At 38.0% G+C, this 18,168-nt stretch overlaps 1 protein-coding gene across 4 annotated transcripts in view; it reads left to right on the forward strand.

Annotated features, from left to right (window-relative positions):
- The window catches only part of DGKB (diacylglycerol kinase beta), a 306,824-nt gene that overhangs the window by 83,767 nt on the left and 204,889 nt on the right, over positions 1-18,168 (forward strand). For all 4 annotated transcript variants that reach the window (XM_089533137.1, XM_089533138.1, XM_089533135.1 and 1 more), the window contains exons 11-13: positions 2,493-2,581; positions 3,783-3,899; positions 10,685-10,783. In XM_089533137.1, the coding sequence (XP_089389263.1) occupies positions 2,493-2,581; positions 3,783-3,899; positions 10,685-10,783 (305 nt within the window). The remainder of the gene's footprint in view (positions 1-2,492; positions 2,582-3,782; positions 3,900-10,684; positions 10,784-18,168) is intronic.

The following is an 18,168-nucleotide window of genomic DNA, read 5'->3' on the forward strand; positions in this document are numbered from 1 at the left end:
TCTCAAGACTAACAGAAAAATTCCATTGCCATCCACTGAACATTATGAGAATTAACAGCAACATCCTTTAAACTGTTTCCCTCAGATTCTGGTGTGGCTGCAAGGTGGAGTCTGGAATCTTTTACTTCTATTTTCTGTTAACTATACCTTTAAGTTGACGTAAATAAGCTAAATTAATTAATATAAAGGGACTAAATTTAGTTAAGATTAGCTATAACTCAAACAATATGTTAATCTGTAATCAGAAAAAACATACATAAATATCTTTTTCAAAATTTAAAGCTTCCCTGATTCTCCTTTTACCATGCTGGGGGAGGAGAATGGAAGGGGATGTGTGAACTGAAGAGCATGCTAAGCCAAAGGCCCATTCTCATAATGGTAAGCATTTATGTGTAGCCAGTATTAGCTTGTTAGCTGGAAATATTTTGTTCATGTCACTTACCCACCTCAAGGACAAGTGACTCTTGTCTATGGAGAAGGCGATTTACCAGTCACTATAAAGGGGATAAATCTGATAATGTACTCTAATCTTAAAATAATTTAGGCAAGACCTATTGGCAAGCTAGGGCATGTCTAGCCTAGGATGAGACAAAGAAGAAAATACCACCCTGAATTCATCCAGGATATGTTCCTGGCCTTACCTTGGAAACATGAAACCACAGATAATAGTGAATCCTATTAAAATGAATGACCTCTGATGGAGGTTGGCCCTAGAGTCATGCTGGAGGACCTTGAGATTACTAGAGAGAATATCTCTTCTGCCAGAAGTATACCATAGAATCATGCTGGAGGACCTAGAAAATGCCTAGAGAGACTTTTTCCCCCCAGACATGTGTAAAGTGAAATAATGAGTACTCGTCCCACAGATACAGGGGTTGTACTACAGTATATGCTCATTCAATCCTGTGGTAAGGAGACTTCAAGTCTAGTCTATAAAATAATGTGTGCACATTTAAAATGATTCAGGTTGGATTTTATGTACTTTATTTGGCAAGCATTTCTACAGTACACAACTGTGTCCACAGACTTTATTATTTACACAGATATACGTGTGATGCTTATGTCTCATTTATTCTGGCTGTAAGGTAATGTTGTATGTTTTCCCCTTCTTGTCATTATTTGATAGCACATTTTCAAATACGTTTGTGACTAATTACTCATGTCCTGCTTTAGTCATTGTCTTGTATACCTACGCTTGTTAATAGAGTCCTTTACACGTTCTAAATGCATTTCCAAGTGTTTTCCCCTGAATATAGTGTACTAGACCCATGTTTCTAATGTGCACAAGTGCTATGTTGTTGCACAGATTACAGTAATCATTTATTGTACATGCCATCTATACACCTTACTGCTATCTCTATTTTAAATAATGGAATTAGCCTATTAAGCACCTGTCCATAAAGCATTCCCATGGGCTTACATCAATCCTTAGTTTAGGGTAGATGACTGCAAATCTCCCTTGCTCCCTCCCATTGTCATTTGTGTGTTCCTGGGATTGGTTTTTTTATGGTTTACTGGGACATTTCTTAAAGTATGGAAGAGAAAACGGGTTTGGGAAACTACAGTGGAAGCCATACCACTTTCTCTGGTCAGTCAACCATGTTGATCTCTGAAGGGTGTTTGATTAATAGCTGCCCCTTCCACGGGGCTAGCATTTTCATGTGCAGGCATGACATCCAGGCAGTCGTGTACTTAATGGTCACTGAAGACAAAACCAGAAGACATACTGGAAAAGGCAAGGAAAATATTATCTTATTTTCAGTGTAGACAAGCTTTTCAATACTATCCTTTAGTTTTTAAAAAAGTAACCATGTTTTTTCCTTGTTGCATAGAAACACTAAATTCTAATTCTTTGGTTATCATAAAAATATGACATCAGTGTTCCATGAAGCCATACAAGGCTTGCCGACAAAGAAATCTGGATAAAAATAATGTTGGGTGAAATGGAGATCTTGGAAGAGAACATTTTCTGTTGTATGGAAAGGACTTAGATTTGTGATAACTGAAATTTCCATGGTGACAATTACTATCTGGAACCAAGGCTAATCAGCCATTTAGGGTTGATAAATCAATAGAGTGAATAACATAAACTCAATGCATTTTGTGTTCAAGTTTGCCAGCTGCTCTTGTGCCGATAGCTTGTGAAATATATATTTCTTCCTCCTGGCAAATAACACAAAAGCATTTGGCAGTCACTAGTTTGTCTTCAATTATATATAAAATAATTTAGAGATTACTATGAGCATTTTAGTGAGTTAATTAAGCATGTCCTGCTTAGCTGGTGAAGAATATTCTTAGACTTTTCCCATTCCTTGGTTATACAGTATTTCCATCATTAGATGGCCTTTTGGAGTGAGTGGCTAGAATTACATTTTTGTAGTTCGGTCACAGAGATTACTAAAGCTGTATGGGGAGTAGACTTTTACTAATTCTTTGTTTAGCAAAAATTACTAGAAAAGTGACATCAATACATATATTTGATTTTCTTTCAGTCTGTAAGTATACAGTTCATGAACGCTGTGTTTCAAGAGCACCAGCTTCATGTATCAAAACCTATGTGAAATCGAAAAAGAACGCTGAGGTAAGCAATAGCAATAGCAGCAATAGCAGTTTCATTTATATACCGCTTCATACCGCCTAAGTAGTATCTAAGTGGTTTACAACTATAAGCTAATTGCCCCCAACAAGTGGATACTCATTTTAGTGACCTCGGAAAGATGCAAGCCTAAGCCCTGGCTGGTATTGAACTCACCACTTTATGGTTTGTGAGTGAGTTGCTGTAGTACAGGCATTTAACCACTGTGCCACCAGGGATCTTAATATCTGTGTTTACACCATTTGAGTGTGTATGAGTATTTCATATTAGTGATAGATGAGAGAGGGGAATTCCATAGGAAGTCATCAATGTGTCTGATAGATATTGTCCTAATGGAAGTTGCTTAATGTTCTGTCTGCCTAAACTGTGTTTGACAGCATCTTGAACATGTTGAGGACTACTGAGCTTTGGTTGTGGTGGAACTGAACATTTATGATCAGGCTTTCTTCCTGTGGACAGTTCAGGGTTAATTTTTGTATATCTTAGAATATTATCTGTCCCAGTTATATAGTAGGTCACAATCTACCTGTGATAGCCTAGAGTGGAAAATTTAAGAAAAGTGTGCATGTTTATGTGTGTACCTTTTACAAATCCCTTTGCCATGGGTGTATCATAACCTGTTAATGGTTAAATTTGCAAGACCTCTATACATCTGAAAGGTATACTAAGGGACTGATTGATGTGAATGATTGATTGAGACCCCTCTAACTTTCCTATTGATATGACTGGTGTTCTTACTGAAATCTTGGTTGGTTTGAAGGACAAGTACATGAGTGACCTCCATGGATTCATGTATATGTCTGTTCTCTCGATTCTCCATTGGCCCGTACTTTGTGGGAAAAATAGATGGCTAATAGGAAGTATCATTTGTTTAATGCATTCCCCAAACAGATTTCCAATGTGCCTTCATTGAAGGTGTTTAGATGCCATATTAAAACCTTTGTTTGTTGTTTTTGTAGTTTATATATGCTTTAAATGACTGCCTGCCACTAATAACTGCCTACCTGTAGTTAGTGTTTGATAATTTGGCATTTTGGGTGCTTCATTTTGTTAGTATGTAATTTTTAATTATATCTTTATATTTCTTTGGATACATAGCTTCAAAAGTGGCTCTCTAGTGGGAGAAAAATAAAAAGGAAAAGAATAAGTAATTTAACTTGACTTATGGCCGAATTTTCTTTTCTAGGTTCTACATCACTTCTGGGTGGAAGGAAACTGTACAACAAAATGTGATAAGTGTCACAAAACTATAAAATGCTACCAAGGGTTGACTGGGTTACACTGTGTCTGGTGTCAAATCACGGTGAGTACTTTACAGTGATATCAGTAATTGCAGCATTGCCTGTGCCCATTGTTTACAAAGCTATTTTCAAATTTCACCTTTGTAGGAAGAAGCACAGCTCCTCAACAAACTGTTACAATCCATCCCTCATCTGTGCATTATGTGAGTTTGCATTTGAAGAGGATGGGAAAAAAAGTTAGCAGCAAAGATAGGAATCTCTGCTCTGACCTGAATCTTATTTCTTAGCATTTTCTCTACCATTATGGCTTAGGCCATTATGGCTTAGAGCTCAAGTCCAACTATATCTGGAGGGCCACATGTTACTCACTACTACATTAAAGTTATACTTGCACTTCACAGTGCGTCGGCGTCATACATGGGCATCTTTTACGTGGCTTTCAGCTTATGCTGAAATCCATGGCAACGAGGTTGCAATCGTGTGTGCCCCGCCCCGTGCATCATGCACGGGCCCCATTATTTTCAATGGAGAATGAGTATGCACGCTCTTTGCCTTACGTAGAGGGGTCCAGAACGGATCCCCTGCGTAAGACAAGGGCGCACTGTAATTTGATCTAATTTTAACCATCATAGGTTGTTGCTAGAAATCATAGGATCTTTAATTTAGTGATGTCCTTAGAATTCTCTGCTGGAAAGCTCGAGTTCATAATAATAATATTAATGATAATAATAATAATAATAATAATAAAAAATTGTGTTTTCCCGCCTCTCCCAAAGGATCGAAGCGGGGTTACAGACTACTAAAATCAATACATACAATGCAATACAATACAGTACAATCCTGACCACCATCTTGAGGGGAGAGAAGCAGGCAAGAAACAACAGGCCTCTGCCTGCCAAGAAGAAGAGCCCTCCTCCCAACCACCATCTTGAGGGGAGAGAAGCAGAGTCATGATGTGTTATGTATTGTTAATCTGATATTGGAAACCGCTTTGATCGTCCACGGAAAAGCGGTATACTAATAAAGCTTATTATTATTATTATTATTATTATTATTATTACAATACACTATAAAAACATAAAATGGTACATCTATACAAACATCAGTAAAATACAACAATCCAACAGCATCCAGCATCCAGGGGTAAAACAGAATATCATTGTCGGCAGGCATATTGCTCATGTAGACATCACTCCTCGGGAGTGAACGCTTGGCAAAAGCTTATGGTTTCAATCTCTTTTTAAATGTTTCCAAAGAGGTCATGAGACGGAGCTCCTCTGGAAGGCTGTTCCAGATCTGCGGGGCCGTTATTGTAAAAATTGTATTATCCTGTTCTGTAGCATTCTGAAGTTGCTACAGTATTAAATCCTGTATTGAGAATAGTAATTTCATGGAATGTGCTGAAACTTCTGCACCTTTGTAGTAGAAAATTTAAATTCCTTATCAAACTAAAAATCGAGGATTCCTTTGGATATAACCATGACAATTAAAGTAGTGTCAAAACTGATGTAACTGCTGTGCAGATACATCTTACAAATGAAAGTTAGAAAATGGTGTTCCTAGTTGTGATTCAGATTAGAATTAGCAGTGGTTAGCAGCTCACAGTATTCTCCATTTGAGAGATATACAAGTTGTTTGTACATCCTTTTTCACTAATAATAATAATAATAATAATAATAATAATAATAATAATAAATTAATTACATCAATAAAATGCAATACCATATAAGAATACAATCAATAAAATAATGATGTTACAGTTAATTCAATAAAATGGCTAAGATATAATCTAAAATTAGTACACTCATAATCAGATGTGGACTCTTTTCTTAAGATCTCTCATAAAAGATTGGGTGGATAGACCCACCAGACGAGATCCATCTTAAGTGTCTTCTTAAAGGCATTTACGGTGGTAATAAGATGGATCCTCCGGTAAGCTGTTGCACAATATGAGGGCTGCAGCAGTGAATGCTCTGTGGGAAGTTGTTATTAACCTGGTCTTTGGATACTCTAATAAATTCTTCCCAGATGTTCTGAGAGTGCGGGGCGGATTGTGTAGGGAGAGGCGTTCCCTCAAGTAAACTGGGCCCTTTCATAAGATTTGGCACCCATTTATTGAATACATCCAGCAAGATTTTGTCTCTGAACATCCCCCACTTTTAGCTAAATTTTTATGGAAAAATGTCTTTCAGGATCCTGAATACACCTTTTATCTATAATTTTCAGGGCCTTATCTGGGTTATCGCTTGTATTTATTGTTGTTTTGTTATTATTGTTTGTTGTCATGTTTTGTTTTAGAATGTATTAATAAATTTTAATTTTTTTAAAAAAGTAACTCAGGCCCAAGTCATGTAGGGCTTTAAAGGCAATAATCAACACTTTGTATTGCACCTGGAAGCTAATCGGCAGCCAGTGAAGAGATTTCAACACAGGAGTTATGTGGTCCAATCTAGGAGTTCCAGTGACCAGTCTGGCTGCCGCATTTTGAACCATTGGAACCATTCCGAACTTGGTACGGAGGTAGTCCCATGTAATGGGACTACAGAAAGCCCATTACGGAATTACAGAAATCTAAACAAGAGATTACCAGTGCATGTCCTTTTTGTCCAGGTAGGGGCGCATTTGGCGTATCAACCGAAGTTGGTACCAAGCACTCCTGGCCATCACATCCACTTGAGATGATAACTGTAGAGATGGATCCAGGAATACTCCCAAACTGCTAACTTCATTTTTTAGGGGAAGTGTGACCCCGTCCAGGACTGGTTGAGAAATCTCCATCCCTGGATTTGGAGAACCTATCGCAAGTACCTCCGTTTTCTCTGGATTAAGCTTGAGTTTGTTTTCCCTCATCCAGCCCATTACCGACCCAAGGCAGGCATCCAGAGGAGAGATGCCATCCTTAGTCACTGCAGCAGTCGGAGACACAGAGAAATAGGTTTGTCATCAGTGTACCGATTACACTGCGCCCCATGTCTCCAGATGATCTCTCCCAGCGGCTTCATGTAAATGTTAAACAGCATGGGGGACAGAATGGTGCCCTGAGGGATGCCGGGTGGCAGCTCTCTCTTAGAAGAGCAGCTGTCCTCCAGCATCACCATTTGGAGTCTGCCAGAGAGGTAGGAATGAAGCCACTGGAGTGCAGTGCCCCCAATACCTAACTCCCTCACGCGTTCCAGAAGGATACCATGGTCTATGGTATTGAAGGCCGCTGAGATGCCTAAGAACAAAACAAAATCAGCTCAAAATATAAGAATTAAAGTAAAACACAAAAGATTACCATTTTTAGAATAATAAATTAAACATAAATACATAAAGTTAAAACTGGATTACCTACTCAGCCCAATAAGAAGTCTCTCTCCAAGCAATTAGTCATTGGAAGCCTGCTTGAAGAAGAAGGGCTTTGCCTGCCAGCCAAAGGAAAACAGGAAGGGGGCCAGACTAGCTTCCCATGGAAGGGAATTCACAGGGAGGAGCAGCCACTCAAAAGACTTTCTTCTGTGTCTTTACTAAAACAACATGGTGGTACATGTTAGAAGAAATAGAATAACTACCAGGCCAATCCCTATCTTCCTTTTTGCAGTGAAACCTGGTAACAGATAAGGATAATTGGATATCTGCATTGCATTTTTTAAACTTGGGAAAAGCTGAATGATACAGTTGGGTTGGAAGGCAGGTTTGCTATGTTATATATGACATTTGGATATTGTTGGTGATAAATCAGGATTTGTGATGTAATGATGTAATGAAAGGAATACTTGCTTTCTCCTACCCTATATGTAGCTGATATACTTTGAACCTTGTCAGGACAGATCATCTGCACTGATTCCAAGATGATTGTCATGTAGGACACTAGAGGTTAGCTTTGCATCAAATCTGTTTCAATAAGCACCGATTATATATGTACGCAAGCCCTGATATCTCAGTTTTTCATGCTTTGTTCACCTAAGTTCTCCCACTTAGTGTTGCCTCCAGAGAATCAGATTCTCTACCCTGCTCTACTTTTGTACTGTATTTTTTTTTATTATTCTCCTCCTCTGTATTAATCTTCTTATTAACTTTAGGTTCTTACTGTAATAACTAACTTTTAGTTTAGATATAGTAGAAAGAAGATAAGTTTAAATCCTTGCAAAACTCATTTTAGATAATGTTTAAAAAGGTAATATTGTACTTTCCCTATTCATTTTTTAAAGTTCTGATACTAAAAACTGCTCCTTTTTACATCTTACTCACCTTGTCAAAGATCAGTATAGCTTAATAAGGAGATTAAGCTATTGATTGCATGCCACAGAGTAACTGAATTATCACCAAATATGTGAAGATACATCTGTTGGCTGTAGCATGCCCTGGTGTGCATTAATTATAGTAAAAGTGGTTCTACCTCAGAGGTAGGGAATTAGCATGACAAATGTTTTAGGTTATAGGCCAACCAAAATGTTCTCACAAGAAAGCTACAAGACCTGGAAGAAATAAAAATTTGCTCCCCTTTTATTTTCTGTTGCTAGGAAACTGACAGAAAAAGGTGTTTTTACAATCATGCTTAACATAGGCAGGGTGCTATTAGGTGCCACGTCATTTTGAAATTCAGAAACAAAGTTTCCAAATTATCATTTCCTAGATGCCTCTTTCCATAACATGTGGCTAGAAAAAGGTATATGTTATGTAGTTGAACTGATATAACTTTGATACTATTCACACTAACATGGATAAATTAGCTAAAGAAAAATAAAAAATTAACTCAAACCAGTCCTCTGATTTATTGAACCAGCTCCTAGACTAAATATATTGCTATACCCATTGAATAAGATCACCCATTGAAACAAATACTTGTATGCTCCTTATTAAGCCATGCTGTACAAACCAGAAACATCTTATGTGTTAGGATGCATTAATTTGTTAGGATACTTTCCATTAATGAAATCCATCCCGCAAGATAGATCCCACACCAATCAGGGCTTGCTTGTGGCTGGAATGGCCAGAAGCCACTCCAAGCTGCATGCTGGCTTGACCCTTATGTTAGTGATGGCTTTCAGCAAGTCATTATATTTATCCTTCTTAAAAGTAACTTTCCAAGATCTGTCTTTCTGCAATAGCTTAAACATCTTACAACACGCTCGTGGGCATGTCTACACAGAAGTAAAAGACACATTGTATAGCTGCTTTGAGTTTAGTGTGTTATTCCCAGGTACGTTGTGGTTAATAGAACTGACTTTTAGAAAACATGTGCAGGAGTGTACTATAGCACTGCAAGCTGAGCACAGTTAGTAGGGAGTAACATTTATTGACCTTAGGGGGACTTATATTTAAGGAGGCATGCTTAGTATTGATTACTTTGTCAGATTATTGTTCCATTTAATAGCTTTTAAAATATTTTCCATCACTTTTATATTATAAGACATCCATAGAAAAATTCAGTTTTAAATATGATACAGCTTTGATGCCAAATATTAATTTACACTTACATGGAGACTTACATATCCTACTATGCTGGAAATACAAGTTTTTTTTGCAGAGAGGTGACGTTCATATGATAGGTCATATAATGTGCTCCTGGAAAATGGGAAATATAAATAATCATAGTTCCTCTCTTTGTGTGTGGAGGGGAAATATGTCCAGCCAAAACACACAAAGTGCTATGAGCTAGAGTGGAAATGTAAGGAATATAGGCTCCATTTGATCAATTATTTTTCTTCCCAACATTTTACCTACAGACTGAAGATTCTGTGGTTTAGTTACGCCCATAAATTAGGGGCAGAACAGATGGGCAAGAAAAAGTATCTGGAACCTGCTTTTTCCAAAAGCAGTTTGAAACCCCACTGTCCACACCGGCTGCTCCCAAAGCAGCCTGAATTTGCATGGCCTGACCGCATAGCTCAGTGTCAAGCCATGCCATGGGGTAATTTTTTTTATCACCTCCCCATCCTGCATGCGTACCATCACACAAACACACTGCCAGTGACTGCCTGTTGCTTAGATGCCATCCTATTGGATGGTTGCTCCTTTCATCGGCCACACAGTTACACTTGCGATTCTCTACTGGTACAGAGTATCAGTGTGCCCAGTAAAGCACTGGCAAAGCACAATGATGGAGAAACACTCCCCCCCCCCGCATGTATCTTCATCCCCCCCTTCACCCTATGCCCCCTCTGGGACTGTCTGGTTTGTGTATGCTGTAATTACATGAATTGGGGGTGTTACACTTTCACTTCTTTGCATTGCCGCCCTGGCTGCTTAGGTATGTCAAGTCTTTCCTTTTTTAATGCTCACCTGCAGTGGTGTATTTATATGCAGCTTTAAGGTTAGGCTTAAGAAGGATCGCTTCTTCAGAACCACTCTCATGCTTGGGTGTTTATATGCAGCTGTGAAGGTGTGCATTTTCCAGGCTAAGTTGGAATGTCCTGGCATCTTTTTGCTCCAGTTTTTCACCCCAGAGCAATCATCTGGTTTCCGGCTTCTTTGGAGGCATGCATCATGTAAATGCCTGCCTTCAAAGCAGGTGGAAACTGCTTTATTTGGCCATATGTTTCACCCCTTAGTTTCATGGCTGTGCAGAGTAAAAGAAAAGCCCAATAGCATAGGATGTAGTCTTTGGGCCTGATGTGACCAACTCTAGAAAAGAAATTGTCATTTTTTTCCACATAGTCAGCTTTGTAATCATAAATGTTCATAATGTAATATGTGTTTCTATCCTATATCATCCTTTCTTGCCAAAATGAAATCAGAGCAATTTGTGTTTCAATTTTGTCGCTTTCAGAGATATTTCCTAAACTTTTTTTATGGTGCTGTTTCAATGTGCTTACATTAATGGAATCTGTCAGTTTCTCAGTGATATTTCCCCTTTTCATTGTAGCTGCATAACAAATGTGCTTCACACCTAAAACCTGAATGTGATTGTGGCTCTCTGAAGGATCATGTTCTACCACCCACCTCAATTTGCCCAGCAGTTTTGGTAAGTTATTCTTGTTCGTCTGTTCCTAAGATGCTCTTCCCTTTTTCTGGAGACCTTTTAAGCATGAATGGATATTTGAAGACTGCTGCTACTGCAGCCTATAGTTTTGTCACCCGGACAGTATAAACAAAATATTTTTTTTCATTAACAAGAGGTTGTCACTCAACATTTTCAGCAAGTTGTGCTTTTTGTTTATATGGCTCTGACTACTGTAACAAAAGTGGGTTCTGGTTTTATCATTCAGTCATGGGGAAATTTACTAGAAAATGAATGCAGAATACTTGTATGTCTTAAATCTTTTATGGACATAGCTTCCCAGAATAATGAAGTTGTTCTTATGGACACATATTGCTTGGGATGCATATTCGCTGTGTTGATAACTTTGATTTCAGCCAGACGTTACATAGAATGATGGTACTGGCCTTGTAGCAAACAATGAATCAGTGTTATATGTTTTCTGCTGCAGAACTGAGTAGTAAATTTCCCCTGCCTACAAAAACAGTTACTGAGTGAAAATATTAATAGAAATGCATACTCCAAAAAGTAGTATAAAGGGCTTATTTTGGTAGACAACTTCAAATGTAATCCATGAACAGATGTATAGATTATATACACATCTGTGACAGAAGGTTGTAGAAGGTTGATGGTCAGTATAGTTCTTCTTAGTTCACTATCAACAATCACTATCGTAGTGTCATTTAAATGAACCTTAAATGTACTTAGCTTGACCTTAATTAAAAGGTCAGTTTAAGGACATTTAGGATTCATTTATATCAATATATGTATAATTATAATTAAATAAGTATGAATGAAGTAATTTCATTTGTTAATATGTGGGTTAACTTTTTATGAATTTAATTTAATGAAGAATTATTTTTTTAAATTAATTTCAGCAGTGTATAAAATTTATTTTACCTATGTTATCCAGTATTTATGTCTTTATGTTTATGTATCTATCTAATGTTTATGTATCTTTAATGTTAATAAAATTATTTAAACCAAAACCAAAGCCAAAAAGCACATCTCTCAGTCACAGTGAGCTAGAGATGAGCATCCTTGCCATAGGAGGAGAACTGTGTAGAATTGTGATGTCTGTATCCCCTCATATGGGATTCCTCTCTGACCAACACTTTTTTTGACTCTGAGAACTGTATTTGCTATTTTAGCATGTAATTTGTTTTAATTATTGTAGTAATTTAGTTCTGTTTTAATGTAATATTTTATATGTTTTTAATTGTATTGTTATTTAAAAAAATGTTGCAAGCCACCTTGAGTCCCAATCCTGGGAGAAGGGTGGGATAATAATAATAATAATAATAATAATAATAATAATAATAATAATAATAATAGTTCTAGAGTTGAATTCCAATCATGAGCAACAGCAGGCTGATGGTTTTAGGATCACTAAGTAGTACATTCTGTACTTTTAGTGCAGATTTACAGAGGTATAGTTTAACAGATCATATATCAAGCTGATATAGCCATTTAGAGCTCTAACATCTTTTAGTCTTTAATAGCCTTAATAACAATTATAAATACTGTCTCCTAAGTGGTTTCAGAGTAAAAGGGGAAAGAGGAGCAGGTGTTCAGAAACTACCGTACAAGTACTAGAACAAGAGTAGATTCTTCCGTGGAACTAGGAACTTCATTTTAATTAGGCCTCCCAGACAGGCAGAGGATTCATAAGCCAGAACTTTCAATTGTTAGGTGTGTTGAATAGGCAGCTGTTGACTAGGTAAATTGAGAAAGATGAGAGGTGAATGAAGACCTGGGAAAATGCCACTTCTAGGATTGAATTGGGTCTAAATATCCTAAAAGCACCAGATTCTGTCTGATCTTGGAAGGCTGATCAGTGTCAGCCCTGATTAGTACTTGCCAATGAGTACGAGGTGCTGTAGGCTATATTTTAGAGGAAGGATCTGGCAAAACCACCTCTGAGTATTCCTTGCCTCTGAAAACCCTATTAAGGCCCTATACAGACCAGCACTTTGGGCCATCATGGAGGTGGAGTTGGGGCAAAGTGTCCTCACAATGCATGCCCTGCCCCTGCCCCCAGGGTGCTCTGATATCAAGTGCCGCTTCACATGGCGCACGGCATCACTCTGCTCCTCCAGTGCTGCATCCATATGATTTAGTACCGAAGGAGTGCCACATAGCTGCAGCTATCGTATCCTTTTAGGGCACAAAAAAGAGCTGTTTTTGCAACTCCTTTTCGCGCCCTGGAAAGGCCAGATTGGGGCCACTGCATGAGGTTGCCATGGCCCCGATCTGGCTAGGAAAGGGGCGGCTGGAGACTGCCCCTTTGGGGCTGTATGTACAGCCCCTGAATTCATAGGGTCATCATAGATCGATAGTCACATGAAAACAGAGGCTTGAATAGGAGCTATTTTTTTTAAAAAAAATGGGAATGTGCTGCAGCATTGTTACAAGTAACAGTTGCACTGTTTGTCACACTTATGATTTCTAGAAATGTTCAACCTCTTCATATTTATGGGTAAGATATAATAATGCAGTGCTTTTGGTCTTTGTGTTACATGCTCTCTGGGGTTTATTATTACCATAGCCCTCTCTTTAGGCCTTCAGTTTGTTAATACGTAAAGATCTAGCTTTTAAATAATGTTCGCACTAGAGGAATACTTACTTTCCTGAGACAGGAGTGCTATTATAGTTACCAAAAGTTTCCCCATTCATGTCACAACATCTATTTTTGGTCTGAGATCTGACTAGTGATGTCATAAAGTTCAGTATGGGTAGCCCAGATACTTGTAAATGTGGGCCACTCTGGAATTTACTTTGGGGTTTTCCATAGTCATTGCCAGTGCCTTTCAGCCAGCCACTCATCACCTTCACTTCCTTGTTGACAATATCTTCTTTTCTCTTCTCCGAAGCTTTGCTAAGATGGGGCAGAAGAGACAACGAACTTTCTCTTTCTGTCTTGCTTCTTCTACCTCTATTGCTTTTTACTTCTCTCTTTCTAACACCTCAAATGTTGCAGCAACAGTGTCAAATTTATTACCATATGTTATCTTTACTAATTTACATTTTCTTCTGCATAAATGCTTAAATTTGATCTTGCTGCATTTAATTTTTTCAATGCATTGCTTTCCTTTACAAACAGAATGATCCCCCCCCCAGTCTTGGTAATTTTGAAATTACCTGTTGCTTTTTGAAGAATGTTCAGTTATAGATTCAATAATTGTCCAGGAGTGTTGTTTCTTGGGGTTTACTTTTTTCCCTTTACTTTCCCCAACAAACATGTTGCTATTTTTCAGAGTAAACTAAAGCTTAAAATGAAATGATAATATTGACAAGGTGAGCACATCCACTTCACCTGGTTTATACTTACCCTCTTCATCTAGAATACAGTAATACACACACACACACACACACACACACACACACATATACAAAACACATACAGTTTCCTATGAGTGCTATGAGGATATCTAAAACAAGGATATGATTTATGTGTAAAAACACACTTATTCAAAAGGGAACTGTACATATCTGCAATGAGGTGTTTTATGGCGAAGCTCATGACTGAAATGAAATGTTTTCAGTTACAAACTGTGTATGCAGATTTCAAGTGATAGTCTCTTAATAGATGTCAAATTTAGTTTATTACTATCCTCTTCTTATTTCTGTAACATTTTAATTAATTCACATGGATCAAATAAATGTACATTGAGATTTGTTTCCTAATGAGGGTGCATTTAGAAGAAAGGTTTTGCATCCTTCTGATATCCTGTTGGTAATTATATTCTAATTATATGGTAAGGGAGAGGCTATAACTCAGTTCTGAAATTGTTCATTGGATCCAATTAATTGCATGTGCATAATGAAAGTTCATGACAAGGTTGATTGGCAGTGAGTTTAAGGAAACCTTTAACTTAATTTAATCCTATCTTTTGTATTGCAATAGAATTAGATTATAACAAGGTTAGAAGCTGAGTATTGGATGAGGTAGATAATTATAGAAGACAAAAAGCACTACTAAATTATGGTGAAAGGGACTTAGAAACTAGAAGCCCAAGTCTCCTTTATTTTATAAAATGTTGTATATCTATACAGAAAGGCATATAGGTATAGTGATTTTCTACCATTGTGTGATGTCACCTTCCTGTTTGTAAGTGGTAACAGATTACTTAATGCATTATTGCTCTGTGCTGTAAAACAAACAAACAGACAAACAAACAAACAAAAGTTTTTTTAAAAAAAAAAACCCAGCAAGGGATAAATTATACCTCTTCTCCCATCCAGATTCTGCATTTCTTGGAAAATCAGAGAATTAGTCACTGTATACATTATTAGCTTCATTATTTTACTATAAATTCAGTAGATGAAAAATAAATATTGTTTTTCCTACTTTTATTCCATTTCATATTGCTTTTCAAATACCATTCATTGCATTCAATACAATGTGATCTCTTTGAAAAACAAATGAAACTGCAATATGTCAACAGTTGTTACCAAGAAAGCTTTTTTCAGCCTGAGGCTTTGTAGTTGTGTTGGACTATAGTTCTCATCATCTGCAGCTGGCACAGCCATTTGATGTAAGTACTAAAAAAAACCCTGACCAGTTGACTGGTTTGTAAATATTTCAGATTGCCTGCATCCTCATTGCAGAACTAATCTGGTTTGACACCACTTTAACAGATCCATGCTATGATATTCTGGGAATTGTAGTTTGTTGGGGCAGCAGACTGGAGCTCTGCTCTGGTGCCTCAACAAACTGCTGTTCCCAGAATTGGATAACAAGGAACCAGGGCAGTTAAAGTGGTGTCAAACTGGATTAGTTCTGCAGTGAGGTTGCAACCATTGTATAGTCCAGAAACTGTGATCTTTCCATTGTGACCCATATTATGTAATGGATATTATTAATTCATCACACCTGATCTGTAGACCTTATCAATATTGAAAAGAGACAATGTAGAGGAAGTGAGGCTAGGATTCTTATTTTATTCTCAAAAGTTATATTATATAATGAATTTAGATAGTAGTAAAGACAAAGAACAGGACACCTTGAACTCGAAATTAGGTTTTGTGATTCTAGTTAACAGTTATTTGTTAAAACAAGTCAAATGGTTATCTTCAGCAGTTATGCACCACTACACAGCCTCAGCATCCACATTTCAAAACTGTGGAGGGCTAGAAATAGTGGTAAAAAGAAAGAATATACTCAATTTCAGTTAGGTTAACATTATTGATAGTAACTGCTTTCATTATTTATAACTGCTTTCATCTTATTCAAAATTAATATGGATAAATACTTTTAAATCTCACAAGAGTATGATTTAGATGAGCCATCCTTAAGCAAGAACTCAAAGTAATTAAATATGTCATGAATGGAATATACAAGTCCTTGGAGATTATCACACTCGCGGTGCTTCCATCACCCAAACGTCATCAAAATGGGCCGGAAATGTCACGGGTGTGATCATCTAGCGCTTCTAAACTGAAACAGAAGCATTATTGCCATGTTTCATTATTGCGGAGAAGCCCTTTTTTTATTAACTGATTAATCATGGATTAATCACAAAAAGAATATAAAGCAAACCATCCTTTCATAATTTATAACAATCATAGAAGAAATGCTTTAACCAAAGTTGAAATCTTATATACATGGCCATTTAGATGATGGTCTTGTTTCTACTTTTGAGACTAGGTCATGGGTACTCTCTCAAAATGCCTGTCATATTAGGTGTGACCAGTGACAAATCTCCCAGTTTCCCAGTAGACAAAACTGGCAGTGCTGAAAGAAAACTACTCAGAAATCTAAATACATAATCTGTGTTCCATAACACACTCTTTGAAACCCACAGAATATATTACTCTCTAGTGGTGTGCCTACACTGGTAGGAAAACCCAGCTTATCTCCTGGTTACCAAGATCATGTTTGTTCTCATGACTGCCACACACAGTGAGGTGAGTTTGGGTGCATTGGCTGCACAGTGATCCCATTCGAATCCACACCAGTTTGGTATATCACAATATCTGTGCCTACATGGCTATGCCTGCTCTGTTTTTTCCCCTTTCTGCCACACATGTGAATGTATGCATTTGAACTCCTCCCCCCAGCCGCACACCAACATCGCTATGGAGCGCAGACCACATGTACACACTCAAAACTGGAATAAATCCCCACTTCCTTCCCTCTGGATTAAAGCCCTAAGGCAATGAAAACCCCAGATTTGGTCCAAATTATCCTGTATCTCATTTGGGCAGCACACTGTGAAAAGTAGGTGAGACCACTTTATTTGACCCAGGCAGACACACCCTAAGATGCACAGAGAATCTATTTCTTCTAGCATTTGCCCTTTTTACACAACAGCTGAGTAAATGAGACTGAACAAATACTACAGTATGCACCTTGCTAGGAATGTGTAGGAACTTTGCAGCAGCTCCTTTTCATGCTGGATTGGGGTCAGGGCAGCATCACCTGCAGCCCCAATCCAGTGTTTTCTGATCCATGGAGAAGTGGCAAAATGCCGCTTCTCTACGGCTCAGAAAAGGGATGTCCTTGGAGCTTCATGTCCCCGGACACCCTGGTGCTAAAGAGGAGGAAGGGGCAGCCCCTTTCTTCTTAGGATTGTTTCCACGACCATGCGGTTGCCACGGGAATTGTCCGCCCCTCCCCAAAAAAGCTCTGTTTTGGAGCTCCTTGTGGCAACGCTGCCAAGATGCCATAAGCTGCCTGGGGTGGCACAGAGACGTCACGCACATGCTGCGCTGTTTGGACACAGCGTGCACATGAAATCATCGACACATACCACATATGGATAGCACCATGTAAAGATGGTGCCGTCCATACGTATTAGGGTTGCAGAGCATGTGATTGCCATGCGCTCTGCAACCCTAATTTTGGCGCTGACTTGGCGCTTTTTGCTCATGTGTACTGGGACATTGATAACATAATCTATTTGGAGCTACTTTCAAGTTTTGATACCAAGGAATTCATGGTAATGAACAACTGTTCAAAAAATAATGCGGGGAGCATCTTAAAACTGACCTGGCTCTGTTGTTTGAAGTGGCAATTTTAATATGCTGTACTGGCCACTTTCAGCATGTGGACAGCCTCTGAATGCCTACCAGCTTTCCCAGTGAGTGTTGGAATTGATATGGTAATTCTCCATGTAGTAGTAATCCACATAGTGAACTGTTTTATATGTGGCTTCCGCATGGAGCTTCTGCTAAGCAGACATTGTTCCAGTAGCCTTCATAAGTTGTAATGTGTTGAAAAGCCCTAAAATAAATACAAAATAGAAATGTAACACTTTGTGAGTCTTGTCAAGACAATAGAAATCTTGTTAATTGGTCCATGTAATAACAAGGAAACATAGGCCTCTGTACTGAAATGCATGCTACTTTGTTGATTGCTACATTTT

The sequence above is a fragment of the Sceloporus occidentalis genome, unplaced genomic scaffold, assembly GCF_023333645.1.
Source record: "Sceloporus occidentalis isolate IW3139 unplaced genomic scaffold, rSceOcc1.0.p SCAF_7, whole genome shotgun sequence".
Taxonomy (NCBI): Eukaryota; Metazoa; Chordata; class Lepidosauria; order Squamata; family Phrynosomatidae; genus Sceloporus; species Sceloporus occidentalis.